This window comes from Neophocaena asiaeorientalis, unplaced genomic scaffold (genome assembly GCF_003031525.2).
Source record: "Neophocaena asiaeorientalis asiaeorientalis breed wild unplaced genomic scaffold, Neophocaena_asiaeorientalis_V1.1 scaffold256, whole genome shotgun sequence".
NCBI lineage: Eukaryota > Metazoa > Chordata > Mammalia > Artiodactyla > Phocoenidae > Neophocaena > Neophocaena asiaeorientalis.
In genome coordinates this window covers 4,360,498-4,377,199 of record NW_020185324.1, presented here as the reverse complement: position 1 = coordinate 4,377,199, position 16,702 = coordinate 4,360,498, and the positions used below count along the sequence as shown (strand labels likewise).

The 16,702-nt window shown below is 40.8% G+C and overlaps 1 protein-coding gene across 2 annotated transcripts in view; it reads left to right on the top strand.

The window, feature by feature from the left end:
- The window catches only part of GLIS3 (GLIS family zinc finger 3), a 493,473-nt gene that overhangs the window by 448,973 nt on the left and 27,798 nt on the right, over positions 1-16,702 (top strand). For both annotated transcript variants that reach the window (XM_024734311.1, XM_024734310.1), the window contains one exon: positions 12,722-12,897. In XM_024734311.1, the coding sequence (XP_024590079.1) occupies positions 12,722-12,897 (176 nt within the window). The remainder of the gene's footprint in view (positions 1-12,721; positions 12,898-16,702) is intronic.

Here is a 16,702-nt window from a genome sequence, read left to right as displayed (position 1 = left end):
TGATATCTTCACCCACTCAGCTTTTCCATAGACAGACACACATACACATTCTCTCTCTCTCTCCACATAAACTTTTCTCTCTCTTTTTAATCTTCTAGTGTGTGTGCAATAATGGCTAAAATCATAAGCATCATACAAAATATTAAAGTTTATCAAAATCAGTCCTAACATTGAGGTTCATTCATTTATTGAATCATTCAGTCAGCTGGTATTTGGGCACCAGGCAATATACTGGACACTGAGGACATAGTGGTCAATGAGGCTGACAGGAGCCTGGCCCTCTCAAAGTACCTAGTCCAGCAAGAGCTAACCTGGTCAATAGGTGATCATAATTTTGGATGCTATGAAGGGGCACTACAGGAGGCTGTGGAGGCATACAGAAGGAGTACCTAACCCAAAACTGGGGAGGCAGGAATAGAAGAAAAAATATCTCCCTGAAATCTGAAGGTCTATAGAACCCGGCCAGGCAACGTCATATATACAAAAGCTAAGAGGAGAGAGAACAAGCGAGGACGGAGCTTCATAAATAAATGTAGGAGGAGGCTCATGAGCTGCGTCAAGGAGCTTGGGCTTTATCTAGAGAATAGGCTTTTGTGTATTTGGCTAAGACAGGTACCCTGGTGACTCTGGCATACATTTCAAAGGCCTCCATATCCTGTTATCCACCCAGCAAGAGTTCAGAACATATTCTGTGCCCAACAGAAGAAGAAATGATGAAGAATGTACGAATGATTTGTCTGGTCCTCAAGCAGACAAAGGCTGTCCTTTCCATATCCTAGACTGATAAGGCAACACAATGGGTTTTGTGTTATTTTCCTTTTTAACACAATTTGTAAAGACAGTTTTGCCCCTTGCAATTCCAAGCTTGTAGTTTATATAGTCATGACCTATTTAAGAAGATTTTGAAGAGTCAGTGTCAAAAAAAAATTACCTCCATGTTAGAGACAAAGTGCCAAACATCTGAAAGTTAGAGCTCTAATATCAATAACTTGGCCTCACTGTTCTTATTATAAAAGAGAAGACTTGAGTATTATTAAGAAGTGTCCACGTTGCTGTGTGTCATAATTTAGTTGCAATTTACCCAGTGAGCACTGCTCTCAGAGGCTCCTTGATATGTGTTACAGACCCTTTCCCACATGCATAGATAGCTGACTTATAAGGCAACAAACACTGGCAAAACAAACAAACAAACAAAGCTTGTCGATCTTTATCACTGAAATAACTGAGAAAAGCCATAGTCAGAAAATAAATATGAGCCTCAAATATCCATTGTTATCGGCCTGAGTATTGGCATCTACATCATCCTCTGTTAGAGTCTATTGATAGGATGCTCACCTAATGTCATGTGGCCAAGAGCATCATTCTTTCTCTTTGGGCTTCAGCACTTTATATTCAGAAAACAGTTATCCACATTTAACATCCCATTAAGGGGTCAGTTTCTTTCTAGAAAAGAGACTTCCACAGATGTTCAAGATTAAGAGAGGTGGGGTCCAAAATCTACCCCTCTCCCCACCACACGTCTACTTGAGAATTGCTGAATGTAACGAATGTTGTTCCTGATGTTGATGCTGTGAGCACAAAGAGGCAGAAACTTCCAATATCCTAGACTTGAAAATGGAGATACAGCATTGTATCTTAGACGGAAAAGCTTGAGGTCCTTTTTCTGTTCTGTTTTCTTTAAATCTGTGGAAAATTCCTGGTACTTCTTGATGTTTATTCCAGGGCAGAATAGCCCACCAGTCTTAAAACGTCTTAAATATTGATCCATGAGCACAGCCATGCTTCATCCTCTCTGGAAAATATCAGTGGGGTTATTGGCCTTTGGAATGACCTTTCTTCTCACAGAGGTCTTCACCTTACTAATAGCTTCTTATAAATACGCCACCCTGACTCAATCGTAATAGTTACACGTACAGGGAAATTGGTGATATTTGTTACTTTCTTCTTACCTACCTAATGACTGTGAATGGCTCCTCTGGAAGAAAAATAAAACAACAACAACAAGGCATTGCTGAACTAGCTGCCATAGCCCACCCTGATCTATCTCTCATTTAAATTTCTGGGTGGATAACAGGATATGGAGGCCTTTGAAATGTATGCCAGAGTCACCAGGGCACCTGTCTTAGCCAAATACACAAAAGCCTGTTCTCTACATAAAGCCCAGGCTCCTTAATGCAGTGTGGTCTGTGAAACTTTTATGAGCCTAATTACCAGAGTCCAATATATTTCTTGATAATGGAGGAAAATAATGAGCTAGGTCTACATGGCTGTCTTCAGCTTACTATTAAAAACCTAAAAAGCCTAGGAGTCGACTTTGATTCCTCCCTTTGCCCAAGCACTTTCATATAGAATTAACCTGTAAGTCCTATTAGCTCTGCCTTCAAATACATTTGAAGCCTAATCAGCTCCACTCCTCCACACCCAGCTCACCAGTATCCCCTCCTCTCTCAAGTACAACAGCCCCCTAACTGGTTTCCCAACATCCAGTCTTGCTTACCCACAACCTTCTACTTTCACCCTACCAGCACACCTGGCCTTTGCTCCACACCACAACAGGAGCTGCCCTTTAACACGTAAATTGAATCATTGAGGATTTTCTGCTCACATCTGTGTTCCCACCATACTTAGAATAAAGTCCAAACTCATTTTTATAGTGTGAAAGGCAGCAGTAACCCTGAGCAGCTGATTGATGCACTTCCATCTCCACATTCTCCTTTGTGTCACTTCATGGCGAAGCAGGAGATGCTGATGTGGGCATACACGTGTCACTCCAGCAAACAAATGGCTTGACTTGTGGTTTAAGTATTCGTTCACATCAGTTTGTTTTCCATGGATTTTAAATTTTGAAATGCACTAAATCATCATTTTAGATTAATTATAAATGCACATTACAAGCCATCTATTGGAAGGTCTGTAAAAGGAACTATAATTTTTAAGTGCCAATGAAGTTGTTTCACCTCTGAATGCCAAATCAGCCATCTTTATTGCGTTCCCACATTCCAAACAAATCCACTTCATGAGAAGCCCAAGATGATGTTTTTTTAGTCCCCTTGGATTTTCAATCAGGAAAGTGAGTCATGACAGTAACAAGGAATGCTTGAGGTAAAATAGAATTCCTTTTCTTGAAACCTCTACTTTAGTGCATTAGCGTGAAGCAACATGGAGTTCGCTAAGCCATTATAGTATTCAAATGTGGCAATGTGTTCTTTTCATATGCTTCCTCTGAAACAGCAAGTCATAGGGAGCCAGAATTCCCAAAGTGAAAGCCCACGAGCCATTCTAGCCTGAGTCAAGATATCCACATATTACAAAGTGCCTCATCTCTGATGTAGAAAAGGCTGTTCCAAGGAAAGCCTCTGTTTAATGTTTTAACAGTGTGATCTGGAGATCACCTTCATCTTTTCCCCTCTCAGGTGGGGATAGTTGGAGAAATGGGCTCCTAAGAAACTACATCTTTTTTCAAGGGAAGGACTGTTTGTTCATTAGTGGTGAGGAGTCTATTGAAGTGAGCAGAAACCAAGAGACAAAGTTCTTTGGATTAGTCTTCTTGCCTCCTCTTCTGAGAAATAATCTTTAGTTGCTTTTCTGTTTAGTTGCAAGGAGAAAAACTTTTCTCTGTTTTAATCATCTTCCTCAGAGTAATGGTTGGAATCATTCTCCTGAAGAAGATGTTCTCCCCTCAGAACCAGAAACTGGTTTCTGGACAAATATAATATTCAACTGGCCATTTGCACCAATTCGACAAAGGTACCATCCACCTGGACACAAGAATTGGCACTGGGCTTCCCTGGTGGTGCAGTGGTTGAGAGTCCGCCTGCCGATGCAGGGGACATGGGTTCGTGCCCCGGTCCGGGAAGATCCCACATGCCGTGGAGCAGCTGGGCCTGTGAGCCATGGCCGCTGAGCCTGCACGTCCGGAGCCTGTGCTCCGCAACGGGAGAGGCCACAGCAGTGAGAGGCCCACGTACCGAGGGAAAAAAAAGAAAAAGAATTGGCACTAATTTGGGAGCCACGTCTTTGGAACCAGTGGTCTCTTCAACAGAGTATTTCTTCAACAGCAACAGCCAACATTTATTAATTATCTTTGCATAGTACTGGATGAGGTGCTGAAGATACAAAATGGTAGCAAACATCTGAGGATTTGATGCTCTTTCCATCTGTAAGAGCCAAGACCCCTTCTCTAATTGTGAATTTTTAAATATATGCTGTTTCTTTTCATTCATTTCTGTAGCCAATTGTTGAGTCTCGTCTTCAAGAGAAGGTATAGAAAATTCATTTGTGGTTATTACAATAGTAACCTGACATCCTTCAGATGAAGAAAAAAAAAGCACATATAAACAGCACATGTTATTACTGAGCAAACCACCACCCAGCTACTTTCTTTTCAAATTTATGGATTATATTGACTTCTGAGGTCTCATTTGGCAGTGGCTCTCAAAGGCACCTGGCTGTACTTGGCAGGAGTACTTCATTGGAAGTTAGTTCTAAAAGTTCTTCTGATGTCGTCAAGAGACTCGTGTTTTCAGTTTGTGACCATGAGAAAGGTATGCAAGAAGCTTTTTTTTAATCTACCTATACCTCTCTTTCTCACGTTTGGAGAAAAATAACACTTTTTTCTCATTTCTCATCTAGCATTCTCATCACACTTTCTTGCGAATGTTTTTCTTTCACCTAATGCCTTCTATTTCAAAGCAGACTGAACTCTATGCCTAGCACTGTGCTGAACAAGAGAAAGTCTTCCCTTTGCCACAGGACTATGAGTTAATCCCCTTGCTTTGACCTACTCAGAGCTGCCCAAGGGACGATATCATTACAGAATTTTTTTTCACCGCAGAATTTTTTGACATGAAATGTCTAAGACCACTCTGGATAAATTTTCTTCTGGTTGGCACTTTTTTTGTAAAGAGGATTTGGCAGAATCAGACTTTTCTTTCCTTTCTCCCCATCACATCAGATTCTGAAATAGACAACCAACCAAGTCACAGCCAATTCTGCAGTCAAGATATTCCAAAAAACCTGGCTCTTGGTTAAATGTGTCCTGCATAATTCATTTTTGTAACATATCCTGGATGTCCTCTCCTCCTCCCTCTGCATTTCCACAGGGGAATAATAGTGTGATACCGTGGGCCGTATGTCACTGTATACAAGAAAAAATACACTTCTCTGCCTTGGGCATTGATTACTTTGTTTTCTTGACTTACAACTTACTCCCGAAACCCAAGTGGAGAAACGTTCCTCCAGAACACTCTACCCTTTCTATTTCCCACAAGCACTCACTCATTATAATATATATATGTCTTTTTTAGAAAGCCTTGGTGATCATTTCACCTATAGCCAACTTCACAGCCCTCATTTTGTCATGCTCTGTGGAGGCTCAGGCAGTCATTTTTGAGTCTTAGTCTCGTCCAATGTGATAAATTATTTGTAGTTAATATTGACCCAGACTCTTGTAAGGAGAAAGAAACACTAAGCCCTTCCTGGGGATGGCTTCAGCTCTTCGACTAGTTTGGAACAGAGTCTGCAGATGGACATACAGCTCTTGGCCTGCTTTGGTCCTGCCCAGATGGACAGTGTTGCAATTACCCACACTTCCCCAAGGCTGTTTCTTCATTTCTGAAAGCTGGTCTTGATTGTCTCAGAAGCAGAATTCAATTTGCAGTTCCCCCAGTAACGTGCTGTGATTCATTCGGGGACAAATCTGGATTGAACTGAGTCCAAGTGTCTCTTTTGTGAGACAGAAGGGAAGTATAAGTAGATACTATAGTCACCCAGATGATTCAGCCAGGAATTCATGAAGTGATTCATAAATCGTTATAAAGACCACTAAAGACTACTAAAATGGAGCACTGTCTGGCTATACAAAGTGGGGTATTATCATTGGGGGGTTTTTTTAGATGTTAAATCAGATGTGTAATCCTTAAAACTGTGCTTTTCTTTTTAGGTTTTGAAAAGGATTCCTTTTTTCCCCCTCTGCAGTCAGCCAACTGCTAAAGCCATTTTTCATTGATTAGTTTTCACAGATGAATTTTAAAACCACTACAGATGATACCCCACAATTCTTTGGGGGAATGAAGAATACCTCCCCAAATCTGCCATAGACCAGTTTCTATTCATTATTTCTACTCCCTGGCAGCAAATCAATAATATTTTTCATGTGAATGCAATGAAACTAGCTGTTCTGTTGCATTCTTCCTTCTTTGGGAGGTCTATAACCCCCATGGAAGAAAGAAGGCGGGGCGGGGGGTAACTATCCAAAGCATATACCAACCAACATCTAATCTAGCTGACCATGAAAACACCTCTTTTCAGAGTGTCAACCCCCAAAGCAGTGCTAAAACATACAGTCCCACATGGCTTGCACTGCTTGTGTATACAGTACGAATGAAGAAAAGTGAGACATATTTATGACATGTGCTTGATTTGCAACACAGCCTATTAGTAAATTTTGTTTGAAGAAATACAGTTGTTAGTTGACCTAGAAATACTTTGGATTTATACACAAGGGAAAGAGTGTAACTGAAAGGCGTTATTCAGCTGGAAAGACTAAAGGTATAAGCCTGGCTTGGGCACAAAGAACCCCAGTTTAGAAATCAGCAAATTCACCAAAGCAAACTGGGGAATCACATTGTCAGTTTTTTTTTTTTTTTTTTTTTTTTTTTTGTTCATGTGGGATCTTCCCGGACCGGGGCACGAACCCTGGTCCCCGGCATCGGCAGGTGGACTCTCAACCACTGTGCCACCAAGGAAGCCCACACTGTCAGATTCTTAAAGGCAGTAGGTTGCTGGTACCCCCATCCCCATCATCTGGTGATGAGGAGAAAAACCTCAGATGCCCACAAGAGTCCTCTTCCATCCTCCCTCAAGCCATCTCTCTGCCTTGCTTTGCATCTTCACTAGAGAATGTCTTACCTTCTTGGGATAAAGTGGTATCTGGAGAACTAGCTGTGTGACTTTGGCAAATCATTTCATGTCTCTGGGCTAGATACAGTGGTGCTCCACTGCCCTTCAGCTCAAGTATTCTGTGATTGTATGGATTTGTGAGCTCAGGATAATTCGTTGGGAAAGCCGGTACCAAAAAAATGAGACTCTTACAGAAGACCACAACTAACTGCTCCTGGAACTAGGAAATTATCCAGATGAGTAAAAGCCTCACCTTCTTTGAGCCTCTTTCCATAGTCAAGAGAGAAAAGAGTGCTAAGAGTTTTTTAATTTTTTGAGCTTCATAGATATTCTAACACAGTGCTATTAGACAGCTCTCAAGCATTGGGTATATTTTAAATCAGGGATACCTTAAATGTACATTCTGTTTAGAGCAGTCATTCCATAAACATGTGTCAATCATCTGAAAGGTGTCAGACATTCTCTGTTTAAAGTACTTGGATATCTGTGAGTTCCTAATTTAAAATTTTTCATAGTCCACCCCGCCCCTCACCTGCATCCTTTATTTTTCTCTGTAGTACTCATTTCCTCTAGCTCAATACGTAGTTTGTGGGTTTAAAATTGTTCATTGCCTGCTTCCTCTTACACAAACACGGAGATCTGTGTCATGTGTTACTCTCTCCGTAGTGCACTCGGAGCACTTGGTTGGTGTTCAGTAAATACCTCCTGAATGAATAAATGAATATGTTATCTCAGATTTTATGATCCCCAGTAAGAGTCGAGGTTAACTGTATTTTGCACTTAAAACTGAGGCTGGGAGAAATCAGGGTATTTATTCAAAATCACCCGGCTGGTAAGGGATGGAGCCACACTCCAAGGCCGGGGGGTCTGACTTCTACTCCATCTGTCTTCTACGACAGCCGTCTGCTTCTCCTGCCATTTGCAATTTCTCTGCACATGAACCTCACCAGTTGTATGTGTTTCAATTGGGACCTATTGTTCTATGAAACAATCTAAGATTGAGTACTGCATCAGCAGGAGAGCTCTTTGCTTCTGGCCCACATCACTGCAAGGTTGGGAAGCTCAATGTGAACAGAGGGTGGGAGCAGGCCACAAAAGAGAAGGAGCATAGCCAAGTAAATACCCCCAAATAATCAGACATTTCCCAAGGTGGGTATAGATAAATATTTGCAGAAATCTTTCCAAGGTGGTTTTTAAATTTATTTTTTTATTTTTATTTATTTTTGTGGTACGCAGGCCTCTCACTGCTGTGGCCTCTTCCGTTGCAGAGCACAGGCTCTGGACGCGCAGGCTCAGCAGCCATGGCTCATGGGCCCAGCCGCTCCGCGGCATGCGGCATCTTCCCGGACCGGGGCACAAACCCGTGTCTCCTGCATCGGCAGGTGGACTCTCAACCACTGCGCTATCAGGGAAGCCCGTTTTTTTATTTTTTCCCCAGATCTTTGGTGAGCACTTTAAAACCTGTTTCCTTCTCTCTGTCTCTTTTTTTTTTTTTTTGCAAACCATTAAACCATGGCTTATGCTAAGGTTATATAAACTCCTCCACTAAATGAATGGAAATGGTTGACTCAATTCTCTGGTTTGCTTTTGTGTGATCTGCTTCTGGTAAGCAGTGATGTTTTTAAAAAATTCTGTTGTGTGCATTTTTACATAACAATCTTCTATTGTTTCAAAGAAATATGAAAGGCCAAAGAAGAGACTGGTAAGCTATATCAAATGAAATCTGTGAAACGTCAACTGCAGATCAGCAGCTGGGGAACAGAGTTGGACCCAGAAAGACTTCAGACAGTCTGTCTTCTGGCTCTTGGACACTGCTGTCACTCAGAATGAATGAGAGTGATGTCGTCTTGTCCTGACATAGTGGGGGAATGAGATATTCCTTAGGAGAAAAATTATAAATCACTGCAGTTTATACTCAGCGTCAAAATTATTTGTTTATTTATTTTAGTATCAAAAAATTTAATTCATCTTCTTTGGAGTTAAAGAAAAATTTTCTGTTTGGGGCAGAAAATTCAGACTGTATTCATTTGGCCATGTGTGTGCGTGTTAAAAAGACTAGGTTGGAAAATAGGTGAGGACACTAAGAAAATGGGATTTCGAGGCCCCCTCTACTCTACCTTCAGTAACAATAACATTTTATGTTTTGCTTAGCAAGTTCCTGTTTAAGCATGCATGTTTTTTGTTTGTTTGCTTGCTTCTGGAGTAAATGGCCTCAAACTACTCAAGTTTCTTGAGTCTCTTTGGCTGTTTAAATAACATTCCTGGCATCTCTCTTGCTGTGATTTAGTGATTGCTTTTGGTTGCTCCCAGGGCCTTGCCTTGAACAGTAGGGCTCTCTCCTTCTCTGCTCCTCTCCTGCCCTCTCCTTGATTCTAATTTGCTCTTTCTATTTCTATGAGCTAGTTAAAAAGTAAGCAAGTTTATAAAAATTAAATTTAAGTTAATAGATTGTGAGAGATTTTTCAGTAAAATACAATGTAGTGTTTTTAGGCAGTAACAAAATTGATTCTATGTGCTGTACTTGAAAGTCAGTCATTTATGCGCTCGTTTCTTACACTGGGCTTTTTAGTGCTAAATTCTTATTTATTTCCTTGTTCCTAGAAATTGTCTGGATCACAATCAAGATCACATCTTGTTACTTTCCATCTTTTCTTTATATATGTAAAAGTTAGAGTTTTTGTACCAATTCTTTCCTTTCCAAAGCAAAGACTACTTTAAGTGTACATTTATTTCATTTAGAATAGTATATATTTAAATTTTTATTAATACTTTATATGGAGTGACATACTGTATTTTGAAATTATATTAACTTATACCATATAATCTTATTTATTTGAATAACATGGTGAAAAATCCAGACTGAATTAGCAAAAAGCAAAATGTAGAGTCAGTTGAAGGCTCAGTGAGTATTCTTTTATCCCCCCCCAGGTATCTGAGATAGATGATGCTAAAATCTTGATGCGTATGTACTTCCACATTTTTTTCTTTGTCAACATTGCTATTACATTAAGTAATATGTGGTAACCAAGAGAGAATGGCCAGGGTGTGAAACTTGTGTGAATAAATAGATAAGAATGATTTGTAATTAGCATATAATTATATACTCTCTAGATAGATAGATACATAGATATATAATTTATATATAGATATATCATCTAAATGTAGATATAGAGGTCTGTTGTATAAAATTAACATTCCAGATGACACCTAAAATGCTCAGATGAGTTCTGTTCTTTTAGTTGGTTGAATACACCCCTTTTTTATAGCTAGTAATCATAATTCACCCTATAGTCACATCATCCCGAATTATAAAAATGTAAGGTTTTATATTGCTCACAATCTTTGCTTCCTTCTCCTTCCCCATACACATTTTCTACTCTTTGTTAATCAAACCTTCATTTATGAGTCAGACTTACTGTGCTGTGGGGGAGGGATTTGTGAAACAAAATTATTCTCCTCCGTCAAGCTGGTGATACTAAGGTCCTACTTCTAAATACTGCAACTTGCTCCATCTACACATCTCTGCACCATCAAGCCTTAAGAGAAAGGACAGGTGGCAGAGGTACCAGAAGAGAAGACTGAAAAAACACCAAGAGCATGTTATATCTTTTATTCCCAAACACAGAAATATAATTAAGAAGGCAAAGGATCTTGCTGCTTTGCCCCCAAAACACAAAATTGAGATGCCAAAGATGGCTATTTAGCAATGACATAGGTTTCCTTCCAATTCAAATCCACCCCTTTCCCTCCCTCCCTGGACATCTTCTGTTCACAGAATTCTGGTGTTGGTTGGTGATGTGGACTCCTTCTAGCCCCAAAGTCTGTGATCTCACAATTCCTCCTGCCTCTCACACAAGCCCAGAGCAGCGAGACACATTGAGGACATGTTCCCCAAGAAAACAGCCTCTATACGGGGAATCCCGGCATACAAGATTTCATAGATATTCTCAGGACAGTGCCAGCGTTCATTTGCTCTGTTTTTCCTCAAGGCCATTCAGCACATCTTTTCAAGCTAATTCCAGTTAAGATGATGTGCTTGGAAAATATATATTTACCAGGCACAGGACACTCAGTTACTATTCTCTTCCAGCTGAGTGAAGATCTAAGTTCTTGATTAAGCAGGCATCCTAACCCAGCTAGTTTCTTTAAGCCTCCTCTGAATTGTCTTCTCCGTAACTTAACCAGTCCAAATCCTCCCTTCTTGGCTCCTACATCATCTTACATAGTCTTATCAGACCTCAGCAAGGGGAATGCAAAAACAAATGGGATTTCATCCCATGGTTTCTTACTGCAGCAATACAAATGTAGAAGCTCTGCCTTGTTAAATACTATGGTTCAAAATGTTGAAAATTGCTTGATAAACTTGACTGGTTCATCCTCCCTTTGATCACCTATGGCCCTACACAAAAAGCCCAGAAAAATGAAGTGACCTGTTTCTATGAAATAAGTGGTGTACACAGATGGCGACATCTACATGTTGGGATAAAACAAAGCCTGTCTTTCTATACAGTGTAAGAAACAGCCTATTGAAGGTTTTCAATCACCTGAGCCTTTGCAGGGGAGACTAAACTCTTCATTGCTAATATAGTTTTTCTACACATCACTGTGATGCTTGTTTTCACTGCACTGACAGAGTCCCTGCTCCTTTCTCCACCACACTTGCACCAGCCCCCTACTGAACTGGCAGATTGAATGTCGTTTTGATAGTCTATGGTCATTGTTCAACTTTAAAACTGTTCCCACGAGTACACTTCAAGGGAACTTCAGTGTTAGAAAGTATAAACTGTCCTTTTAAACCTAGTGAGTCAGATCCTGCCATTTTTCTGTACAATTAGAAGATCAATGGATAGTTATCCATTTTATATCTCGGGTTAGTTGATGATGTCACCTTATTTAAACACCTGTATGTCCCACCTCAGAAACTACCATAATCTCATTATGATTGGCCCGTGTGACTGCAAAAAATGTCCCAAATCGTGTGTGAGGTTCCTGTTACACCCTGGGCAATGTTCTTTGCCAAGCACAGAACCCACATAGATCTTTTGGGTTCTGGATTTCAAACCACACTTGACCTTTGAGGTTTAAGTTAATTTATTCTTGGCAAAAGAAAATGTATAGTTTAAAGAGAATAGGACTAGAGAGGCTTATAATAAAGTCTTATAACACTTTTTGGACTTCAGATATGTCTTACAGAACAAAATGTTTATGAGCTAAGTGTAAATGAATCAGAAACACACAGATTAAATTTCCCTTAAAATGCAAACGGGTCTAAAAATTAGCAGAAAAGGGGTCTGGCAAAGATGTGCTTTGAATTTCACCAAACCCAGAGTATTTGAAATGCATTTTAAGAAGCTTGACAAACTCAGACTGTGACTAGATTTTCCCTTTGTTGATCCCTTCTACTCCTTCAGTATCTCAATTGAGAAGTCAGTGGTTAAAAATGGGAGAGAAAAGTCTTAAGTTTTTTTTTAAAGGGCTTTTTGTCACACTCTTATATAGCCAGAATAGGGAATTAGAATTTGGCTTTGAAGAGTTTGTCTTTTTTTTTTTTTTTTTGCGGTATGCGGTACGCGGACCTCTCACTGTTGTGGCCTCTCCCGTTGCGGAGCACAGGCTCCGGACGCGCAGGCTCAGCGGCCATGGCTCCCGGGCCCATCCGCTCCGCGGCATGTGGGATCTTCCCGGACCGGGGCACGAACCCGTGTCCCCTGCATTGGCAGGCGGACTCTCAACCACTGCGCCACCAGGGAAGCCCGAAGAGTTTGTCTTTGTTCCTGCTATTTTACATCTCTTATGTTTCCTTTTGTAATTGTTTCCTCAGGTTTGCGCCTTCTGCCCCATCTCCTCACCACATCAGCCCCCGGAGAGTGCCTGCTCCTCCTTCAATAATGCAGAGAACACAGCCTCCCCATACCCAGCAGCCCTCAGCATCACACCTGAAGTCTTATCAGCCAGAAACAAGCTCTTCTTTTCAACCAAATGGAATCCATGTCCATGGTAAGCAAGTAGCTGACAGTCCCTTGAGTTTTGAAAAGTGATGTTGTGCTGTTGCTTTTAATCAAGTGTCTTAGTTACCTGTTGTGGATTTCAGATGTCCTGCTATACACCACCAGGCTTTGGCTTTAATAACTTTCCTCTAAAATTTCACACTTAATCAGCATGAAATCTTACAGTATCTTCCTGGCTTTGACCCTAAGATGGTATGACTTAGGACACCTCCAAGTGGTCAGCCCAAGGTGATGATCCATTCATTGACCCAGCACTTTTAACACCTCATGGTTAGGCCCTAACAATAGCATCTTGTTTCCTAAACAGTAAACAGTGTAAAAGGGAAACAACAGGAGTCCTTTTACCCATGCATGCCTCTCCTCTCACAGGTCTTTGCCCCCATTCCCATATGCCCAGATCCTCTCCATCCTTCAAGGCCCAGATGAAATGGCACTTCTCTCTGAAGCCTTTCCTGATCTCCTTGCTGGATGTAATCTCTCCTGGCTTTAAACACTTGATTGCATATCACCTGTATTTCTGATATTATTGATACTTATGCTCTCTCTCCTTGTAATTTACTTCTCTGTGAGTAAAACTTGTCTTCACTGGTAATGTGTAAACTTCTTTCTAAAGTCAGAATTTTCTGACCCACTGTTCTTTCTTTTAGAGAATTTAGCACAGTTCTTCACGTGTTGTAAAGACACATAGATACTGGATGAGTTCATGGAAGAAGAAGAGGGAAGGAAGGCAAGAGAAATCATGATGGTTTTCAAAATGTGTTTAACCCAGAACATGCATGGAGAACTAAGTGTAGCTTAATTTCTTCTCTTAAACCAATTTCTTCTCTTTACTTAAACCAATTTTGCTGACTCAGACAGATATCTTAGCGAACATCTATAGAAAGTTGAGTTGTCAAATCATATAGACTCAAAGTATACATAGGCTTTTACTTCCTAGGGACAGACACACCTTCTGTATAAGCAGAAGGGATACCATACATTTAAGCTGAGAGTTTCAGCACCTGAGAAACATGACTCTTCTCCATCTGTCTCATGTTGGTTCCTGAGTTTGCTCTTTATGAGTTATTACTTGAAATTAATGGGTGGAATGGTATCCCCAAACAAATCTAAATCAGTATTCAAGCTGTGTGGATAAGTGTGAATAACTTCCCAAGATGGCAGAATCAAGCAGTACTATGGAGCTAGGTTTGGATAAGAACATCAAAGCAGGGGTCTAGACAGCCAACGAGGAGACAAAATGCAGAGAGTGGCAGGTTGCTGGAAGGGAAGAATCTTGGAAAGCCCAGGGCCACTGGCTCTGGCTCAAAGTTCCATCCATTGCTTCTCCCCTCTCCCTGATAGTAGTCACACAAACCCCCCGTTCCCTAACAAAACTTGGGCCTTGGTCATTTTTACCTTCTTCTGTCAGTAAATTTCTTCTCAAGCTTTATTATGTGTTTACTCAACCAAGAAACATTCCTTGAGTGCCTACTATGCGTAAAGCAATGAATGTGTGAGGAAGACAAACAGAGCACTCTGTCTTCTGAGGGGGGCCTCCCAACCCTGACAAGGAGTTCTTCTAATGTGGGGGAGATTCAGGTGCTCTGAAGCCACCCTTACCTACAGGCAGGAGGCAAACAACATGAGTTCCGGGTTTGTGGAATACAGAATAGGTCACTGATTCTAAGACACACAATTTTTACCTTCATATTTTAACACTGCTGAAATCTGAACATATCCCAGTCAGTGGCATCATGTAACTGGCAGTGATTTTTCTTTCTGGTGCTGTATAGAACAATGGAGCATTTCACAGTCAATTGTGTCATAATTCCAGTGAAATGCAATGTAACACACTTTGATTACAATTGTGAAAAACACATTTTAAAATTTCAAAAATTAACCTACTTGCATGAAAAAATATTGGAAGGAAGTTCTCCAAAATGTTGACAGTTCTTTTTTAATCATGGTGGTAGGATAATGGGTGGTTCTTTTTCTTCTTTTTTCTGCTTTCTAAAGAAATTCTAAAAGAGATTTTGGAATTAGACCAATTTGAATGCAAATACCAATCTACTCAACTGTGTGACTCTGGACAAATTATTGAGCCTCAGTTCACTTTCATTAAATGAGGGGAGTCTTACCTACCTTCTCTCATCAGTTGTTAGGAGAATTCCACAAGCAGAGCACCTGGTACTGTGCAGGAGCTTAACTAATTAATGTTCTTCCTTCTACTCCCTTTTCTTGATTAGACTATTTGAGAATAGGAATAATATTTGTAGTCTTAGGGCAAGCATAATACTTGGTGCAAAGTAGGCATTTAGTAAGTATTTACTGAATAAGTGATTGACACTTTCTCATTCACCAAATGAATAATGAAACACGAGGGTACAGATAATGGGGTTTACCTTATCATTTTGCCCTGCCTCTTGGCAAAAGACTCTTCTGCCATATTTCTCATTTTTAGTTGAACAATGAATTTTCTCAAGTTTAGCTGAAACTTGAAATTGTGGTTTTATGTTTTGATTTCACTTTAATTGTTAAAAATTCCCATGGCCAGTGAGAAACTGCTAATAGTGTTACCGATCCTCCCTAGTTACTCCCCAACAAATGTCCTGCCCAGTGTTGTTGGAGCCAATAGAACAAGACTGAGTTCGTTTCAGAAGCAAAGGAAAGCTTTATGCTTTGATCAAAGAATGGAGAGGCTCCGGCTCCTGCTCTAGAGCACAGGCTCTCCCAGAAAGGCTGGAGGCTGGGCTGCTTTATAGGGTTCTCTCCTGCCGAGGGGTGGGAGGAGTTCCTGCGGGTCCCGTGCAGCATTTCTGCAAATAGCATGCCATCCTCATCTTCAATTGCAGTGTCGTGCTCAGTGCTTCTGCACAATGCATGACAAGCTGAAGTGTCTGGCGCAGCGGTTCTGCACTGGGAACTCAAATCCGACATATTAAGTGCAAGGCCCGCTATAGGCAAGTGAAAGTAAACACAAAAGAAGAGGTTATCTTATCACCTAGGTTGTGTCTTATTTTTCCCGGGGACCCCAGTGGACTTTGCCAGTGACAGTAGCAGCTCTAAAACAGATACATACAACAAGCCTTTCTGGAAGAGATCAAGATATAGTTATGCAAATTGGAAATCATGACTTTCTCCCAGGAGGATGGGCAAGTGGCTGCAGTGAAGAGCTTGCAAAGAGAGTGTTCATGCATTAGCCCCTGGGCAACTGCTAGGATTTAGGGAGTAGGGATCCAGATGCAGACTTAGCCTCAAGCATTTTTTCTGAAAATGTTTTTGTGATACTTTCTGGGCATGAGCATTTCTCTTCAACTACTCCTTAGGATAAGGGCCCAAACTGATCTAATATTTTTCAAGCGGGAGATACACTGCTGGGAGTGAGGGGAGCAGAGACCCTCTAAATGAGTTGCTGTTATTGGCCGTGCCTTTCAGCTTTGGTTGCACTAGTTTGCTCGATGGTGTTATATAGCATCTTGGTAACAAGGAACTTCACCCCCATTAAAAGTGGATTCTTAAAGCCCCAGCAGTGTTGGGATTGCTAACATGATAGCTACAGTGAATATTTGTTCTTTCTTTCAAGAAGTTCATGGCTTTAATGAGCGTTGTCACCCCCATCCTCTCTGTGCTCCCTACTGCAGGTAGAGGTCAGAGAAAAATGTCATCACTGTATTTTTAGAGATGGGACCTGAGACATAGAAGAATATTAAATGTCTAGGCATTGCTGCCTTGGCAAAGTGCACAGACATCTTTAACAGGAAGTCCACATTTCCAAGCCACATTCTTAATCTACCATTTTTAAGTCAAAGGCACAT